The sequence below is a fragment of the Cryptomeria japonica genome, unplaced genomic scaffold (genome assembly GCF_030272615.1).
Source record: "Cryptomeria japonica unplaced genomic scaffold, Sugi_1.0 HiC_scaffold_116, whole genome shotgun sequence".
Lineage (NCBI taxonomy): Eukaryota > Viridiplantae > Streptophyta > Pinopsida > Cupressales > Cupressaceae > Cryptomeria > Cryptomeria japonica.
The window spans coordinates 244,350-265,414 of record NW_026728938.1 but is presented as its reverse complement, the minus strand read 5'-3'; the positions used below and the strand labels follow the sequence as shown (position 1 = coordinate 265,414).

Genomic DNA, 21,065 nt, shown 5'->3' with positions numbered 1-21,065 from the left:
TTCTCTTTTTCTTTTCTAAACCTCGAAACCTTTTTCTGCTCTCATCTACTCCACTCCATGCAATATATATACACAGAGAGAGTGAGAAGGAGCCTTAAATCAAAATCAACAGATTCCCCGACGTGTCCACATAACAATATCGATCCTCTTAGAAGGATAGACGAATTTATTTAATTTCCCCTTCTCTATCTCTGCCCGTCTGGAATTGTTCTAGAAGTAGAATAGACTGCTGCAATTCGAAGTGAATCGTATTTTTTTCTGTCCATACCTTCACTAAGTATTTCCGTACACTTAACTCGTAATCCAATTCCTTCTTCCCATTGAATTTTTTGGACCCATTCAGATCGAAATTCCAAAACGTGTTGTAACCGGAGGGTTAGTTTTCTAAAAATATTTAAAATTAGTTTACACATAATTATTCTTAGTCGGTTTATCCGGCTTTCCAACTTATTCTCATTCTTGTTTATCTCATTCTTAAATTTTGCTCTAATTAGTTTATTCATTTTTAAGATTTAGAGATTTTACTTGTACAAAAGTGTTATATTCAATGCTCTATTATGTATTCACATTACCGTATCCTATCATAAAGTTCTATTCAAGGATTTATACCAGAAAGAAAAAGTACATGAAAGTTAATGTAATCTATGTGGTTGAACATCCACATATATAAATCATCTAAATTGAATTTTATTTTTATTCTCGTTCTTATTTATCTTATTTCTCAATTTTACTTGTGCAGAAGTGTTATATGCAATGTTCTATTATATATTCACATTGCCATATCCTATCATAACGTTTTGCTCAAGGATTTATACCAGAAGGAAAAAGTAGATAAAAGTTAGCGTAATCTATGTGGTTGAACATGCAAGTATATAAATCATCTAAATTGAATTTAAGAATCCATCTTTTAAGAATTGGGTATGTAGTTGTATCAGTGATAAGCATGAAAGTCATGTCAACTAGGGATCACTCCCCATGTCCACGATTGTTTTATGTCAAATCCATAGATATGCGTAAGTTCTATATGTGTGAATATAAATTCTTCCCTAACATTTGATCTAATAAATCTCACTTTTCGTCAATTTACCTTGAAGTTAACTCTTCACTAATTGTCAAGTATTCGCAATAGTTAAAATCACATTAGGGAGCCTGGTAGATCACTAGGGTCAAGTTCTCCTAGGTTATCCTTCGGAATGGTCGGCTTCACGAGCCTGGCCAATTTAGGTAAATGGAAAAGAAGCATGCAAATTTCCCAAGATGAAAACTTTGATGGAGATAGATTCATCTTGGTGCTCCAACCAAAAGCGTTTCTATGATAAATGTTTCATTTATGCAAATTCGTATTCAATGAATTCTCAAAGCGACTGCATGTTAAATAAATGCACATTGAATTCTTTCAAAAACCAAAATGTTCAATAAATCACATAAAACAGGTACTAAATGTAATTATGATAGAATAAAAGGTTTGGAGTTAAAAAATTCGAATTTAAATTGCTAAATCTCAAGGGTCAGTATTGTATGGTGCAATATTGATTGGACGCCCCATTATTGACCAATAACAGAAAAAAGGCTAATACTTATGTAGAGAATAAATGCCTAGACATTGAGAGGTGGATGGGAATAATCTAATAATAAATGTGATACATACGAATGTGTGCATGAATCCACGGGATAAGATAGAATATAAGGGGGTGTATGTAAATTAATAAGGGTGGCTAATTAGAGAATGGGCCAAGATTTCGACAAGATTGCATCATTTCTTGATATATGGTTGAATTAATCCATCCTCTAATAATATACCCAAAACTAAGGATAGTTTGACTAGATTAAAATATTTTACCATTATGTTTTGACCATACATTGATGTGCATGTGAATCCTAAAATAGTAATACATCTCAAAGCATATGGAATGTGGAATATATCGTTTAAATTAGATGCTTGGACGTCAAATAATAGTTAATATAGATAGAGTAATGGACCTTGGCACATACTAGCATGTGATACTCATTCTTTACATTTGAATCCTTCATGAGAGCCTAAAAACTAGAGAAATTATGTATAGTGAGTAGCTTATATCTCAAGAATTAAATAGACATCAATAAAATACGTGAACCTATTTAACAATCTAGAAGATTAAGAAATATGAAAATGAGTAGTAAGTTTAGGGGTATCTTCATGTGCAAAAGGTTCTGTGACGTAGTGCCCTATGGTATATTGATACTACCACATCCTATCATATAAAAGCTTTATTTAGAAATGGTGATTGCATGCTTCATATGAGAGAAATTATAGAAGAGGGAAAATAGTACATGAATTTATTATGCCGAAGGCGTCTCTTATATGAATTGGATGAGCTGTTTTTGGGCATCAACGATTGTGAGTAAAGGAGACAGCATTGCAAGACGATTGGGAATATTGGAGCTGTCCGCTGTCCATTAGTTTTATTCTTCATTTTTTGTCAGAATGTGTGCACTGCCCATCATCTCTCGATCTTCTCATTTTACCACTATCTCTCCTCTTGCAGTCACGATCAGATGAGATTTTTTCGAAAATTCTACTCCTCCATTAATGCAAACATAGTACTCTCAAATATTTGAGCTCTCACAATCTAAATTTTAGGGTTCCTGCCACTTGTTCCGTGTGCCTCTTTAATAATTCATAAATGTCATTATTTTCTTGTTTTTTATTTCTATACAATTTAGTTGTTGCACGGTTTCCCATGATAAGTGAATGGTGGGACCTTTTTTAATTACTAAGTACACTCAACCTTTATGTTTCCATTTGTCTAAATCAAACCATCTAGTAATTCCGAAACCCTAAAAAAGTTGTATGGGTTTTATAGACACTTCAAAATTTACTATGTTTGTATGTGTTAAAATGACTATGTTAGTGGGTTTTAAGTTATTTACTTATTATTCTGTTAATGTATTATATATAATAATAATATTATTGAATAGAAACCTATTTGTTTAAATAGTTCAAGTAATTTATGGTGAAAATGTAAATAGAATAGAATGATTTTTTATTTTCAAATAGAAATAAACTATACAAATCATGTAAATTGTATTAGTATTATTGTAATATTATCATAAAAACTCGACCTTCAAGGACCCAACAAAAAAACAGTTGCGAACCAACCCATAAAAACCAGGGAAAAGCAGCCCCATAGAACAACAGACAAGAACAATACAGAATTTCTACATAACAAAACTACAACACTTTGACCAATTTGTCATTCTTCTGAATGACATCCTCATTGATTTTCTGAACTTTCTTAATGATGTTGTCAACACGGGTCACACCCTTATCTTTTCTATGGAGCCTCGTCGCTGGACCAAGTAGGGGCTTCTCTTTCGTATCCAGATCCGCATCCACATCCTCTGAGGGAGCCCTAAGTTTCTTACAGGTACCAGCATTCACAACCTTAGCTTTCTTCACCATCTCAATGCTACCAGTGGGGCACTTGCCCTGAGAAATATAATGAAGAACTTCAGCCTATTCATTGAGTCTACGTAGACCAATGCTAGTATTGTTCATGGCAGACATACTCACCTCCACCACCACACTCAAACTATGCTGATGTTTATAAGTCATTTTCCAAAGCCTTAATGTGCTCTTCATGTTCCTCCTTAAGGTCTTTAATACCATTAGCCAGGGTATGCGTATTCGAGACCTAGTACTGTCGAGGTCCCCATTAGGTGGATTGGCCTTCTCTTTGAGATTATTAATCTCTTGAAAAATCTAGGTGAATTGGGCATTTTGGTTATCCTTTAAATTCCTCAAGTTAATATTCGTAATCGTATTCTCAGGGACTGACAAACCATCTCCTTAGGAGTAAACCCACCACCAAGAGTAGGTATAGAAACATTGACACCCTAATCCTCCGCAGGCCCGTCCAAATCAATCTGAGAGGCATTCGGTCGCTTAGAATAATTCTCGTTGACATTGTTAAATACTTTGGTTTTGTCAATAGCTCTTGACATAGAAACGCTGGCCACTCTTTTAACCTTCACATCAGAACTACCGTCCACCGAATTAGGGACATGTTCAGGGTCATCCTCCTCGTTAGATAAAATAATTTATTTTCTGCTAGTACGGTTAGGGATTTTAGACGATGAGGGTCCTTGTTTATTATAAATGTGAAAGACTTCGTTCCCATCGAAGTCCACCTCTTCATCAGAAGAGATTTCCCCATAATGAATATGGACATTCTTCTTGTATTCTATACCAGTTTTAGCACTCGTATTCCTCTCGACATGGATAGTCTTGGCATACTTCATAATCAACGGTCATAAGCCCTCATGGAGAACAAGGGAGGATGCACATTTCTCGTGAGCCCTAAAGCTATTATTCAATGATGAGACCAAATAAAAGGCCAAGGAAATGCACTTGTGATGCCGAAAATGATTAATAATGACAAAGTGATAGCTAAGTAAGCTACAGAATTTACCATCAACGGTGAGGTGGCGCACGATAACCTCTGAGACCTCGTACCATGGCTTTGAAAGTGATTTTTTCTCCCACCCAACATTATTATTCTTTCTCACCTTCTCCCTTTCCTTCGGCGGGAAAAAGGTTTTCATCGCCACCATCGCACATTTCTTATGCTTGTAGAATTTGGTGCCCTTGTTCAGAATTTTGGACACCTTAGCCACCATCTCCTCATTAACCTCCAGCTCCATACCATAGACACAGATAAAACCATCCTTCCACCCATTAAGAAAGGCCTCAGTAACAAGGGCATCCACACCATGAAGCATCTCGATATAACTAGTCAAAACTCCTACCGAAAGTTCTTTCCATACTGCTTCCTTATTTCGTCATTTTTTGCAGACTATGGGATCCAAATGGTTCCTATCTCCCCTAATATTAAAAAATACTAATTCTCAACAACCTGCAACACAAACAGAGTTGACATAAACCATATAAAAACAATTAAAAAAGCAACCAGAAAGTTCCTCTTTCCCCTCATAAAAGAAGTCTTGCCCACGACACTTTGGAAGATGTCATTCTCCATCATTTCCAAAAACCCCTTGAGCTTCGCAAGCATCATAATCATTACGGAGTAGGTTAAGAAGATCCACTGGGATCTTATCATAAATGTTCCAAAGTTTCCTACTTGCCAAGTCGGCCCCAATGTTGGCCTAAATATCCGCAACCTTATTACCTTCATGGTAGACATGTGAAATGTTAAATTCACAGAAGCCCCTGAGAGGAATTAGGCTATCTTGAATAATATGTTTAATCAACCAAATAGGAGAGGAGGAAGTCGTTAAACAATGATGTTTAGGGAATCACACTCCAACCAGACCCTTCTCAAACCTTTCTCTTTGGCCAATTTGATATTGGTATAAATTGTGAAGGCCTCATTAAAGTGATTTGTCTGGGTACCCAAAGAGAGGGCCATTGTCGAGACCATCCTGCCATTGTTATCACGCACCACTTCCCCACATCCAGCAGGTCTGGGATTCCCATTCGCCACACCATCAATTAATATTACTTTAGGTCCAATATTTTTTTTAAATGTTATAAAAATTGATTAACAAGATATGAGAAAGAGTTTATTGAATTAATAGATAGAGAGAGAAATCAATCCAATGTCATTTCTTTCAATGAAATGGAAAATATTTTTGCAGGAAGAGCATCATCAAGAATCAAGACAATAGATAAAGTAGTAAATGTTGTCAAGTGAGTGCTAAGATCAACTTTCCCATTGGACTTCTCAAAACATGGTACCTCTGTTTTCTTTGAGATGGGATTCTTTAGGACGGTATATGAAAGTAGTCCACGTGTGCAATATGGTGGAAGAGTTAGTTGGGATTAGGTTTGGCTTGTGCTGGGCAATTATTCAGATGTCCAAATCTCTACTACGATACATAATTTATAAGGATTATTTCCATAAAAAAATAAACCAACTGAATAATTGTAGTGCTCTATTGTATTTAAGTTAAGAGTGTAAAATTATCCCTTTCCCAATTGAATGATCCTTCTTCCTTTCTAGCTATACATTGAATAATAAATAAATATTTTCCAGCATCTATATCCGTTGCGACAAGAATCTTCGATAGAAAAATAATAATAATAAGTAAAGAAAAATGAAATGGCATTATACTAGAATACATTATTTTCATGACCCAAAATAGTAAATTAATGGATACTAAGCGATTGGAGCTAGTTAAATGCCTTGCTGAAGGAGTAATTACCAAAATAAAAGAAAAAAGAGAAAAGAGGAGACTATGTTTAAACTGGTTCAATTTAAAACTTCCTAATAGTATCCTCATCTGGCATACATTGCCAAGCACTAAGAAAGAATTTTTTATATCATTGTAGATCTAAATGCATCTCACCTTAGGTGGTTAATTGGGTCAATGGAGATGGAAAAATCCTTTACAAAGGCTGCACATTATCTAGTAAGCACAATAGTTTTAAAAGATAATAAATAAATAATAAGAATGAAATTAGAGCAAGAATTTAATCAAGTGTAAATGCACTCCACTCATCACCTTCGTCGCCCAATTGAATAAACTAAGAAAATATAAGCTAAGCTACTAGTTTAGATGTTGTCCAATGCCCTTAGAAACTATATGAATAGCATGTTGGACACCTTATCCACCATCTCCTCATCAACCTCCAGCTCCATACCATAGACACAGAGCACACCATACTTCCACCCATGAACAAAGGCCTCGGTAACAAGGGCATCCGCACCATGAAGCGTCTCGATATAACTAGTAAAAACACTTATCGAAAGTTCTTTGCATACTGCTTCCTTATTTCATCATTTTTCATAGACTATGGGCTCCAAACGGTTCCTATCTCCCCCAATCTTGGAAAATACCGATTCTCAACAACCTGCAACACAAACAGAGTTGAGCTAAACAAAAACAATAAAAAACGCCACCAGAAAGTTTGACTTTCCCCTCATAGAAGAAGTCTTGCCCAGGACACTTTGGAAGACGTCATTCTCCATCATTTCCGAAAGCCCCTTGAGCTTCGCACGCATCATGATCATTACGGAGTAGGTTAAGAAGATCCTCTGGGATCCGATCATAAATGTTCCAAACTTTCCTACTTGGCAAGTCGGCCCCAATGTTGGCCTAAATATCGGCAACCTTATTACCTTCACGATAGACATGTGAAATGTTAAATTCGTAGAATCCCCTGAGAAGCATTAGGCTATCTTCAATAATATGTTTAATCGACCAACTAGGGGAGGAGGAAGTTGTTAAACAATTAATGATGTTTAGGGAGTCACACTCCAAGAAGACCCTTCTCAAACCTTTCTCTTTGGCCAATTTGATATTGGTATACGTTGTGAAGGCCTCACTAAAGTGGTTTGTCTAGGTACCCAAAGAGAGGGCCACCATCGAGACCATCCTGCCATTATTATCACGCACCACTCCCCCATATCCAGCAGGTCCGGGATTCCCCTTCGCTGCACCATCAATTAATGTTACTTTAGGTCCAATATTTTTTTTTTTAAACGTTATAAAAATTGATTAACAAGATATGAGAAAGAGTTTATTGAATTAATAGATAAAGGGAAAAATCAATCCAATGTCATTTGTTTCAATGAAATGAAAAAGATTTTTGCAAGAAGAGAATCCTCAAGAATCAAGCCAATAGATAAAGTAGTAAATGTTGTCAAGTGAGTGCTAAGATCAACTTTCCCATTGGACTTCTCGAAACATGGTACCTCTATGTGCTTTGAGATGGGATTCTTTAGGACGGTATATGAAAGTAGTCTACGTGTGCAATATGATGGAAGAGTTAGTTGGGATTAGGTTTGGCCTGTGCCGGCCAATTATTCAAATGTCGACATCTCTACTATGATACATGATTTATAAGGAGTTCTTCCATAAAAAAGTAAACCAACTGAATAATTGTAGTGCTCTATTGTATTTAAGTTAAGAGTGTAAAATTATCCCTTTCCCAATTGAATGATCCTTCTTCCTTTCTAGCTATACATTGAATAGTAAATAAATATTTTCCAGCATCTATATCCGTTGCAACAAGAATCTTCGATAGAAAAATAATAATAATAATAATAATAATAATAATAAGTAAAGAAAAATGAAATGGCATTATACTAGAATACATTATTTTGATGACCCAAAATAGTAAATTAATGGATACAAAGCAATTGTAGCTAGTTAAATGCCTTGCTGAAGGAGTAATTACAAAAATAAAATAAAAAAAGAAAAGAGGAGGCTCTGTTTAAACTGGTTCAATCTAAAACTTCCTAATATTATCCTCGTGTGACATACATTGTCGAGCATTGAGAAACATAGAATTTTTTATATCGCTTGTAGCTCTAAATGCATCTCACCTTAGGTGGTTGATCGGGTCGAGGGAGATGGAAAAATCCTTAACAAAGGTTGCACATTATCTAGTTAGCACAATAGTTTTACAAGATAATAAATAAGTAATAAGAATGAAATTAGAACAAGAATTTAATCAAATGTAAATGCACTCCACTCTTCACCTTCATCGCCCAATTGAATAAACTAAGAAAATATAAGCTAAGATGTTAGTTTAGATGTTGTCCAATGCCCTTAGAAACTATATGAATAGCATATTGGGCCGCCATCCCTCCTCTTACCCTCCTTGCATTGTCAAGGTGAAATAAGTATGAGGTTGATTTAATAATTATTTTAAATTTATATGTTTTATTTATTATTCATTGTGTGTTTCTTACTTGTTAATGCTTTATCAATTGTAAACTATGTAATACTACGAATACTTTTTCCTTGGAATATATAATTAGTTCTCTCTCCCTCTATATTAAGGATATTTTTTAAGAAATTATTGTTTATTTAAATAAATATAATAATATCTATTTAAGAATTATCTCAACCAATATTTTATTCATCTGAGAAGTTTTTTGGCTATCTAAAAATCTAATAAGTGTCAACTCTCTCAAATAATTGATTTTAGTATCCTTTGTGTTCATTGGACTATAATAATACGTAAGTAGACACTGCAACATAGATCATGTGAAATTGAAATTAACATGTTAGGATTTACAAGGTGAAAGAGTGAAGATACTATGATTTTTTGTAGGCAATCAAAACTTTTCTCAATAATTGTGTTATTATGTTGTAGTCCACTAATATTTTAATTTTTTAGGTCACGAAAAAAAGTTCCAAAACCTAATGCAATCCTATTAAAATGTTGAAAACAAGTAATCATGTCACATTATCAGTGGCTGAAAATTGATGTGTGGTCTAACATCCATACTCTGAAGCACAAATACATTACATAATTTAATTTTATTATCTAAGGTGCGTTGTAGTGTAGTAGCAACCTTTCAAATGAGAGGCCCCGATTCACCATCAATAAGTTTTCTATATAAGATTTGTGTAAAATGTCATCGAATGCACTATAAAGCGTTGATAGGTAATCGTGAATCGTGATATAGGCATAGCCTTAAATATTAGCACTTTTAAATAAATTGCAAAGGCTCCAAAATGATATTCTTAATTCTCGAGAACTCGTCTTCTCTAGTAGAAAATTATACAATAGTAATTGTGAGAAAATTAGAGAGACCTTCTTAGCAACAACCTTACCTTATATATAGGCTACATTAAATTGTGTTTGATCTTAGTAATGTGAAATGCGGACATGATTGAAAATAAGTATTATTTGAATGTATAAATCACAGACACGGATCTTAAAGTTAAATACCATTAAAAATATTCATAGGCATACAATAATTTATTTTACACTTAAGACTTGAAGAAAAGATAAGACCATTACAAATGCTTTATAATTATATAAATTCTCTTGTCGTTGTTTTAACACGCAATTTATATTTTGATAATCAATTATCGCACCTTCATTTCCATGCCAAAATAACACACATAGTGTAGCATATCATAAGGAACCATAAATGAAGGTCCCCGAGAACAACAGGGGCCAAACAATTTTACTGAAAATAAGCAGCTACGAAGATGAAAATTTACATGATTCGCATATCGGACAGTGCAATAGGCAGACGCAGGAGAGGAGATCACATATTGCATTCGAAGGATAGAGGAAGAGGAAATGAGAGAGACAGAAAAAGAGAAGAAGAAGAATTAGAAGAGGGAGATGATGATTTAAAGAGAATCACACTTAGTGGGCTTGAAAGAGAGCGTGTTCTGAGCATTGTTGTAAAGGATATGGAAGTTTTGCTGCTGTATGTTTCCGAAGATCGAAGGATTCCCCGATGGTTCACCCAACATTGCCAGGCACAAGAGATTTTCAGATGCCTGAATGAAAAAGTTGTCTGCCGGAAGCTCGTAATCCACGCCGCCTTTGAAGTTGAAGACGAGGGTTGGCAAGGTGAGGTGAGCGGATGATGTGTGGTAACAAAGATCCAAACCTGTAGAAGACCCGTCTACAGGAGTGAGATCAATGGCGGACTGAATTGCTTCCTTAAGAGGAGAGTAGGCAGCCTGGTCCAGGATGGTAACAGTGGTTCCGGAGTCGATGATCATACCTCCGCTGCCGTCCGATTGCAGATCGAAAGTTCCAGGAGGAATATCTAGTGCCTTACCATTGAGGGTGATTCCTGTAATAGGAATGTACCAGAAAGTGGGAATGATACGGCTCTTGATGAGTGGGAGAGTCTTGGCTCCTCCGCTCAAGGAAGCACCCTCGCCGAAAAAGAGGGGGCTGGTTTGTGAAGAAGAGTCGGTGATGGGCAAAAGACAGTAAGAGAACATGTTCTCTGCTTTGGAACCCAGCTGTGAGATAAGGGAGAGACCACCTCTTCCCAGTCCCACAAGGCCACCACCCTGAGAGAATCCTTGTCCTTCGTTGTCATGCCCGCATCCAAATGCAATGCCTTTAACCTTGCTGCTCCCAATTGACAATGTCTCGTAAGCCAGGTCGCCGCTGGTGAAGGAACCATCGCCATACTGATACATAAAGGTACAATCTGGATTGCATCCGGTTTGTGTACTCCCCAAGGCGTCACAAAGAGAATCACCGCAGGGAATTGTGGAAAATGTGGGGGACTTGGAGGGGTCGAAGATTGGCGTAGGCTGAGAGAAGCAGTCCTTGCAAGGCTTGCACTGAGTCCAAATCAGATCGCTCCCCGTGTCCACAATCGCTTCGAAGCTCACAGAGGGCGTTCCCAGTGCAACGCTCATCACAAATTCTCCATCCCCTACTTCAACGGGCGTTTCAGCGTCTAATTGCCCTCTTATCAATGCCTCTATCTTCTTCATTCGCTTCTTACTTCGATCCACAGCCAAACCCAATCTCTCAGAAAAACCCAACTCTCTCTCTGATCTGCGCGTCATATTCACCCTTATTTTTACATTTTCATCGCTGCTAGACTTCGGCCAACCACTAAACAGTCTGTCCGAAGAACATGATATCGTTGGAATAGTAAAGCATATCAAGACCACAAAACCCAACAGCTTTGAACGCTCCATTTCTCTTTTTCTTTTCTAAACCTCGAAACCTTTTTCTGCTCTCATCTACTCCACTCCATGCAATATATATACACAGAGAGAGTGAGAAGGAGCCTTAAATCAAAATCAACAGATTCCCCGACGTGTCCACATAACAATATCGATCCTCTTAGAAGGATAGACGAATTTATTTAATTTCCCCTTCTCTATCTCTGCCCGTCTGGAATTGTTCTAGAAGTAGAATAGACTGCTGCAATTCGAAGTGAATCGTATTTTTTTCTGTCCATACCTTCACTAAGTATTTCCGTACACTTAACTCGTAATCCAATTCCTTCTTCCCATTGAATTTTGTGGACCCATTCAGATCGAAATTCCAAAACGTGTTGTAACCGGAGGGTTAGTTTTCTAAAAATATTTAAAATTAGTTTACACATAATTATTCTTAGTCGGTTTATCCGGCTTTCCAACTTATTCTCATTCTTGTTTATCTCATTCTTAAATTTTGCTCTAATTAGTTTATTCATTTTTAAGATTTAGAGATTTTACTTGTACAAAAGTGTTATATTCAATGCTCTATTATGTATTCACATTACCGCATCCTATCATAAAGTCCTATTCAAGGATTTATACCAGAAAGAAAAAGTACATGAAAGTTAATGTAATCTATGTGGTTGAACATCCACATATATAAATCATCTAAATTGAATTTTATTTTTATTCTCGTTCTTATTTATCTTATTTCTCAATTTTACTTGTGCAAAAGTGTTATATGCAATGTTCTATTATATATTCACATTGCCATATCCTATCATAACGTTTTGCTCAAGGATTTATACCAGAAGGAAAAAGTAGATAAAAGTTAGCGTAATCTATGTGGTTGAACATGCAAGTATATAAATCATCTAAATTGAATTTAAGAATCCATCTTTTAAGAATTGGGTATGTAGTTGTATCAGTGATAAGCATGAAAGTCATGTCAACTAGGGATCACTCCCCATGTCCACGATTGTTTTATGTCAAATCCATAGATATGCGTAAGTTCTATATGTGTGAATATAAATTCTTCCCTAACATTTGATCTAATAAATCTCACTTTTCGTCAATTTACCTTGAAGTTAACTCTTCACTAATTGTCAAGCATTCGCAATAGTTAAAATCACATTAGGGAGCCTGGTAGATCACTAGGGTCAAGTTCTCCTAGGTTATCCTTCGGAATGGTCGGCTTCACGAGCCTGGCCAATTTAGGTAAATGGAAAAGAAGCATGCAAATTTCCCAAGATGAAAACTTTGATGGAGATAGATTCATCTTGGTGCTCCAACCACAAGCGTTTCTATGATAAATGTTTCATTTATGCAAATTCGTATTCAATGAATTCTCAAAGCGACTGCATGTTAAATAAATGCACATTGAATTCTTTCAAAAACCAAAATGTTCAATAAATCACATAAAACAGGTACTAAATGTAATTATGATAGAATAAAAGGTTTGGAGTTAAAAAATTCGAATTTAAATTGCTAAATCTCAAGGGTCAGTATTGTATGGTGCAATATTGATTGGACGCCCCATTATTGACCAATAACAGAAAAAAGGCTAATACTTATGTAGAGAATAAATGCCTAGACATTGAGGTGTGGATGGAGAATAATCTAATAATAAATGTGATACATACGAATGTGTGCATGAATCCACGGGATAAGATAGAATATAAGGGGGTGTATGTAAATTAATAAGGGTGGCTAATTAGAGAATGGGCCAAGATTTCGACAAGATTGCATCATTTCTTGATATATGGTTGAATTAATCCATCCTCTAATAATATACCCAAAACTAAGGATAGTTTGACTAGATTAAAATATTTTACCATTATGTTTTGACCATACATTGACGTGCATGTGAATCCTAAAATAGTAATACATCTCAAAGCATATGGAATGTGGAATATATCGTTTAAATTAGATGCTTGGACGTCAAATAATAGTTAATATAGATAGAGTAATGGACCTTGGCACATACTAGCATGTGATACTCATTCTTTACATTTGAATCCTTCATGAGAGCCTAAAAAATAGAGAAATTATGTATAGTGAGTAGCTTATATCTCAAGAATTAAATAGACATCAATAAAATACGTGAACCTATTTAACAATCTAGAAGATTAAGAAATATGAAAATGAGTAGTAAGTTTAGGGGTATCTTCATGTGCAAAAGGTTCTGTGACGTAGTGCCCTATGGTATATTGATACTACCACATCCTATCATATAAAAGCTTTATTTAGAAATGGTGATTGCATGCTTCATATGAGAGAAATTATAGAAGAGGGAAAATAGTACATGAATTTATTATGCCGAAGGCATCTCTTATATGAATTGGATGAGCTGTTTTTGGGCATCAACGATTGTGAGTAAAGGAGACAGCATTGCAAGACGATTGGGAATATTGGAGCTGTCCGCTGTCCATTAGTTTTATTCTTCATTTTTTGTTAGAATGTGTGCACTGCCCATCATCTGTCGATCTTCTCATTTTACCACTATCTCTCCTCTTGCAGTCACGATCAGATGAGATTTTTTCGAAAATTCTACTCCTCCATTAATGCAAACATAGTACTCTCAAATATTTGAGCGTTCCTGCCACTTGTTCCGTGTGCCTCTTTAATAATTCATAAATGTCATTATTTTCTTATTTTTTATTTCTATACAATTTAGTTGTTGCACGGTTTCCCATGATAAGTGAATGGTGGGACCTTTTTTAATTACTAAGTACACTCAACCTTTATGTTTCCATTTGTCTAAATCAAACCATCTAGTAATTCCGAAACCCTAAAAAAGTTGTATGGGTTTTATAGACACTTCAAAATTTACTATGTTTGTATGTGTTAAAATGACTATGTTAGTGGGTTTTAAGTTATTTACTTATTATTCTGTTAATGTATTATATATAATAATAATATTATTGAATAGAAACCTATTTGTTTAAATAGTTCAAGTAATTTATGGTGAAAATGTAAATAGAATAGAATAATTTTTTATTTTCAAATAGAAATAAACTATACAAATCATGTAAATTGTATTAGTATTATTGTAATATTATCATAAAAACTCAACCTTCAAGGACCCAACAAAAAAACAGATGCGAACCAACCCATAAAAACCAGGGAAAAGCAGCCCCATAGAACAACAGACAAGAACAATACAGAATTTCTACATAACAAAACTACAACACTTTGACCAATTTGTCATTCTTCTGAATGACATCCTCATTGATTTTCTGAACTTTCTTAATGATGTTGTCAACACGGGTCACACCCTTATCTTTTCTATGGAGCCTCATCGCTGGACCAAGTAGGGGCTTCTCTTTCGTATCCAGATCTGCATCCACATCCTCTGAGGGAGCCCTAAGTTTCTTACAGGTACCAGCATTCACAACCTTAGCTTTCTTCACCATCTCAATGCTACCAGTGGGGCACTTGCCCTGAGAAATATAATGAAGAACTTCAGCCTATTCATTGAGTCTACGTAGACCAATGCTAGTATTGTTCATGGCAGACATACTCACCTCCACCACCACACTCAAACTATGCTGATGTTTATAAGTCATTTTCCAAAGCCTTAATGTGCTCTTCATGTTCCTCCTTAAGGTCTTTAATACCATTAGCCAGGGTATGCGTATTCGAGACCTAGTACTGTCGAGGTCCCCATTAGGTGGATTGGCCTTCTCTTTGAGATTATTAATCTCTTGAAAAATCTAGGTGAATTGGGCATTTTGGTTATCCTTTAAATTCCTCAAGTTAATATTCGTAATCGTATTCTCAGGGACCGACAAACCATCTCCTTAGGAGTAAACCCACCACCAAGAGTAGGTATAGAAACATTGACACCCTAATCCTCCGCAGGCCCGTCCAAATCAATCTGAGAGGCATTCGATCGCTTAGAATAATTCTCGTTGACATTGTTAAATACTTTGGTTTTGTCAATAGCTCTTGACATAGAAACGCTGGCCACTCTTTTAACCTTCACATCAGAACTACCGTCCACCGAATTAGGGACATGTTCAGGGTCATCCTCCTCGTTAGATAAAATAATTTATTTTCTGCTAGTACGGTTAGGGATTTTAGACGATGAGGGTCCTTGTTTATTATAAATGTGAAAGACTTCGTTCCCATCGAAGTCCACCTCTTCATCAGAAGAGATTTCCCCATAATGAATATGGACATTCTTCTTGTATTCTATACCAGTTTTAGCACTCGTATTCCTCTCGACATGGATAGTCTTGGCATACTTCATAATCAACGGGAATAAGCCCTCATGGAGAACAAGGGAGGATGCACATTTCTCGTGAGCCCTAATGCTATTATTCAATGATGAGACCAAATAAAAGGCCAAGGAAATGCACTTGTGATGCCGAAAATGATTAATAATGACAAAGTGATAGCTAAGTAAGCTACAGGATTTACCATCAACGGTGAGGCGGCGCACGATAACCTCTGAGACCTCGTACCATGGCTTTGAAAGTGATTTTTTCTCCCACCCAACATTATTATTCTTTCTCACCTTCTCCCTTTCCTTCGGCGGGAAAAAGGTTTTCATCGCCACCATCGCACATTTCTTATGCTTGTAGAATTTGGTGCCGTTGTTCAGAATTTTGGACACCTTAGCCACCATCTCCTCATTAACCTCCAGCTCCATACCATAGACACAGATAAAACCATCCTTCCACCCATTAAGAAAGGCCTCAGTAACAAGGGCATCCACACCATGAAGCATCTCGATATAACTAGTCAAAACTCCTACCGAAAGTTCTTTCCATACTGCTTCCTTATTTCGTCATTTTTCGCAGACTATGGGATCCAAACGGTTCCTATCTCCCCTAATATTAAAAAATACTAATTCTCAACAACCTGCAACACAAACAGAGTTGACATAAACCATATAAAAACAATTAAAAAAGCCACCAGAAAGTTCCTCTTTCCCCTCATAAAAGAAGTCTTGCCCACGACACTTTGGAAGATGTCATTCTCCATCATTTCCAAAAACCCCTTGAGCTTCGCAAGCATCATAATCATTATGGAGTAGGTTAAGAAGATCAACTGGGATCTTATCATAAATGTTCCAAAGTTTCCTACTTGCCAAGTCGGCCCCAATGTTGGCCTAAATATCCGCAACCTTATTACCTTCATGGTAGACATGTGAAATGTTAAATTCACAGAAGCCCCTGAGAGGAATTAGGCTATCTTGAATAATATGTTTAATCAACCAAATAGGAGAGGAGGAAGTCGTTAAACAATGATGTTTAGGGAGTCACACTCCAACCAGACCCTTCTCAAACCTTTCTCTTTGGCCAATTTGATATTGGTATAAATTGTGAAGGCCTCATTAAAGTGATTTGTCTGGGTACCCAAAGAGAGGGCCATTGTCGAGACCATCCTGCCATTTTTATCACGCACCACTTCCCCACATCCAGCAGGTCTGGGATTCCCATTCGCCACACCATCAATTAATGTTACTTTAGGTCCAATATTTTTTTTAAATGTTATAAAAATTGATTAACAAGATATGAGAAAGAGTTTATTGAATTAATAGATAGAGAGAGAAATCAATCCAATGTCATTTCTTTCAATGAAATGGAAAATATTTTTGCAGGAAGAGCATCATCAAGAATCAAGACAATAGATAAAGTAGTAAATGTTGTCAAGTGAGTGCTAAGATCAACTTTCCCATTGGACTTCTCAAAACATGGTAACTCTGTTTTCTTTGAGATGGGATTCTTTAGGACGGTATATGAAAGTAGTCCACGTGTGCAATATGGTGGAAGAGTTAGTTGGGATTAGGTTTGGCTTGTGCTGGGCAATTATTCAGATGTCCAAATCTCTGCTACGATACATAATTTATAAGGATTATTTCCATAAAAAAATAAACCAACTGAATAATTGTAGTGCTCTATTGTATTTAAGTTAAGAGTGTAAAATTATCCCTTTCCCAATTGAATGATCCTTCTTCCTTTCTAGCTATACATTGAATAATAAATAAATATTTTCCAGCATCTATATCCGTTGCAACAAGAATCTTCGATAGAAAAATAATAATAATAATAAGTAAAGAAAAATGAAATGGCATTATACTAGAATACATTATTTTCATGACCCAAAATAGTAAATTAATGGATACAAAGCAATTGTAGCTAGTTAAATGCCTTGCTGAAGGAGTAATTACCAAAATAAAATAAAAAAAGAAAAGAGGAGGCTCTGTTTAAACTGGTTCAATCTAAAACTTCCTAATATTATCCTCGTGTGACATACATTTTCGAGCATTGAGAAACATAGAATTTTTTATATCGCTTGTAGCTCTAAATGCATCTCACCTTAGGTGGTTGATCGGGTCGAGGGAGATGGAAAAATCCTTAACAAAGGTTGCACATTATCTAGTTAGCACAATAGTTTTACAAGATAATAAATAAATAATAAGAATGAAATTAGAACAAGAATTTAATCAAATGTAAATGCACTCCACTCTTCACCTTCATCGCCCAATTGAATAAACTAAGAAAATATAAGCTAAGATGTTAGTTTAGATGTTGTCCAATGCCCTTAGAAACTATATGAATAGCATATTGGGCCGCCATCCCTCCTCTTACCCTCCTTGCATTGTCAAGGTGAAATAAGTATGAGGTTGATTTAATAATTATTTTAAATTTATATGTTTTATTTATTATTCATTGTGTGTTTCTTACTTGTTAATGCTTTATCAATTGTAAACTATGTAATACTACGAATACTTTTTCCTTGGAATATATAATTAGTTCTCTCTCCCTCTATATTAAGGATATTTTTTAAGAAATTATTGTTTATTTAAATAAATATAATAATATCTATTTAAGAATTATCTCAACCAATATTTTATTCATCTGAGAAGTTTTTTGGCTATCTAAAAATCTAATAATTGTCAACTCTCTCAAATAATTGATTTTAGTATCCTTTGTGTTCATTGGACTATAATAATACGTAAGTAGACACTGCAACATAGATCATGTGAAATTGAAATTAACATGTTAGGATTTACAAGGTGAAAGAGTGAAGATACTATGATTTTTTGTAGGCAATCAAAAATTTTCTCAATAATTGTGTTATTATGTTGTAGTCCACTAATATTTTAATTTTTTAGGTCACGAAAAAAAGTTCCAAAACCTAATGCAATCCTATTAAAATGTTGAAAACAAGTAATCATGTCACATTATCAATGGCTGAAAATTGATGTGTGGTCTAACATCCATACTCTGAAGCACAAATACATTACATAATTTAATTTTATTATCTACGGTGCGTTGTAGTGTAGTAGCAACCTTTCAAATGAGAGGCCCCGATTCACCATCAATAAGTTTTCTATATAAGATTTGTGTAAGATGTCATCGAATGCACTATAAAGCGTTGATAGGTAATCGTGAATCGTGATATAGGCATAGCCTTAAATATTAGCACTTTTAAATAAATTGCAAAGGCTCCAAAATGATATTCTTAATTCTCGAGAACTCGTCTTCTCTAGTAGAAAATTATACAATAGTAATTGTGAGAAAATTAGAGAGACCTTCTTAGCAACAACCTTACCTTATATATAGGCTACATTAAATTGTGTTTGATCTTAGTAATGTGAAATGCGGACATGATTGAAAATAAGTATTATTTGAATGTATAAATCACAGACACGGATCTTAAAGTTAAATACCATTAAAAATATTCATAGGCATACAATAATTTATTTTACACTTAAGACTTGAAGAAAAGATAAGACCATTACAAATGCTTTATAATTATATAAATTCTCTTGTCGTTGTTTTAACACGCAATTTATATTTTGATAATCAATTATCGCACCTTCATTTCCATGCCAAAATAACACACATAGTGTAGCATATCATAAGGAACCATAAATGAAGGTCCCCGAGAACAACAGGGGCCAAACAATTTTACTGAAAATAAGCAGCTACGAAGATGAAAATTTACATGATTCGCATATCGGACAGTGCAATAGGCAGACGCAGGAGACGAGATCACATATTGCATTCGAAGGACAGAGGAAGAGGAAATGAGAGAGACAGAAAAAGAGAAGAAGAAGAATTAGAAGAGGGAGATGATGATTTAAAGAGAATCACACTTAGTGGGCTTGAAAGAGAGCGTGTTCTGAGCATTGTTGTAAAGGATATGGAAGTTTTGCTGCTGTATGTTTCCGAAGATGGAAGGATTCCCCGATGGTTCACCCAACATTGCCAGGCACAAGAGATTTTCAGATGCCTGAATGAAAAAGTTGTCTGCCGGAAGCTCGTAATCCACGCCGCCTTTGAAGTTGAAGACGAGGGTTGGCAAGGTGAGGTGAGCGGATGATGTGTGGTAACAAAGATCCAAACCTGTAGAAGACCCGTCTACAGGAGTGAGATCAATGGCGGACTGAATTGCTTCCTTAAGAGGAGAGTAGGCAGCCTGGTCCAGGATGGTAACAGTGGTTCCCGAGTCGATGATCATACCTCCGCTGCCGTCCGATTGCAGATCGAAAGTTCCAGGAGGAATATCTAGTGCCTTACCATTGAGGGTGATTCCTGTAATAGGAATGTACCAGAAAGTGGGAATGATACTGCTCTTGATGAGTGGGAGAGTCTTGGCTCCTCCGCTCAAGGAAGCACCCTCGCCGAAAAAGAGGGGGCTGGTTTGTGAAGAAGAGTCGGTGATGGGCAAAAGACAGTAAGAGAACATGTTCTCTGCTTTGGAACCCAGCTGTGAGATAAGGGAGAGACCACCTCTTCCCAGTCCCACAAGGCCACCACCCTGAGAGAATCCTTGTCCTTCGTTGTCATGCCCGCATCCAAATGCAATGCCTTTAACCTTGCTGCTCCCAATTGACAATGTCTCGTAAGCCAGGTCGCCGCTGGTGAAGGAACCATCGCCATACTGATACATAAAGGTACAATCTGGATTGCATCCGGTTTGTGTACTCCCCAAGGCGTCACAAAGAGAATCACCGCAGGGAATTGTGGAAAATGTGGGGGACTTGGAGGGGTCGAAGATTGGCGTAGGCTGAGAGAAGCAGTCCTTGCAAGGCTTGCACTGAGTCCAAATCAGATCGCTCCCCGTGTCCACAATCGCTTCGAAGCTCACAGAGGGCGTTCCCAGTGCAACGCTCATCAGAAATTCTCCATCCCCTACTTCAACGGGCGTTTCAGCGTCTAATTGCCCTCTTATCAATGCCTCTATCTTCTTCATTCGCTTCTTACTTCGATCCACAGCCAAACCCAATCTCTCAGAAAAACCCAACTCTCTCTCTGATCTGCGCGTCATATTCACCCTTATTTTTACATTTTCATCGCTGCTAGACTTCGGCCAACCACTAAACAGTCTGTCCGAAGAACATGATATCGTTGGAATAGTAAAGCATATCAAGACCACAAAACCCAACAGCTTTGAACGCTCCATTTCTCTTTTTCTTTTCTAAACCTCGAAACCTTTTTCTGCTCTCATCTACTCCACTCCATGCAATATATATACACAGAGAGAGTGAGAAGGAGCCTTAAATCAAAATCAACAGATTCCCCGACGTGTCCACATAACAATATCGATCCTCTTAGAAGGATAGACGAATTTATTTAATTTCCCCTTCTCTATCTCTGCCCGTCTGGAAT

The 21,065-nt window shown here is 36.2% G+C and overlaps 2 protein-coding genes across 2 annotated transcripts; both read right to left on the bottom strand.

The window, feature by feature from the left end:
- Positions 1-10,101: 10,101 nt before the first annotated feature.
- LOC131865677 (aspartic proteinase nepenthesin-1-like) lies at positions 10,102-11,427 on the bottom strand. Its single transcript, XM_059215350.1, has one exon. It carries the CDS (start codon positions 11,425-11,427, stop codon positions 10,102-10,104), a length of 1,326 nt encoding a protein of 441 aa, XP_059071333.1.
- Positions 11,428-19,533: 8,106 nt separating this feature from the next.
- Positions 19,534-20,859, bottom strand: LOC131865676 (aspartic proteinase nepenthesin-1-like). Its single transcript, XM_059215349.1, has one exon. It carries the CDS (start codon positions 20,857-20,859, stop codon positions 19,534-19,536), a length of 1,326 nt encoding a protein of 441 aa, XP_059071332.1.
- Between the last annotated feature and the right edge of the window lie 206 nt (positions 20,860-21,065).

Excerpts from the sequence above, each read along its gene's own strand:
- LOC131865677 (XM_059215350.1), bottom strand. The coding sequence starts at position 11,427 with ATGGAGCGTTCAAAGCTGTTGGGTTTTGTGGTCTTGATATGCTTTACT.
- LOC131865676 (XM_059215349.1), bottom strand. The coding sequence starts at position 20,859 with ATGGAGCGTTCAAAGCTGTTGGGTTTTGTGGTCTTGATATGCTTTACT.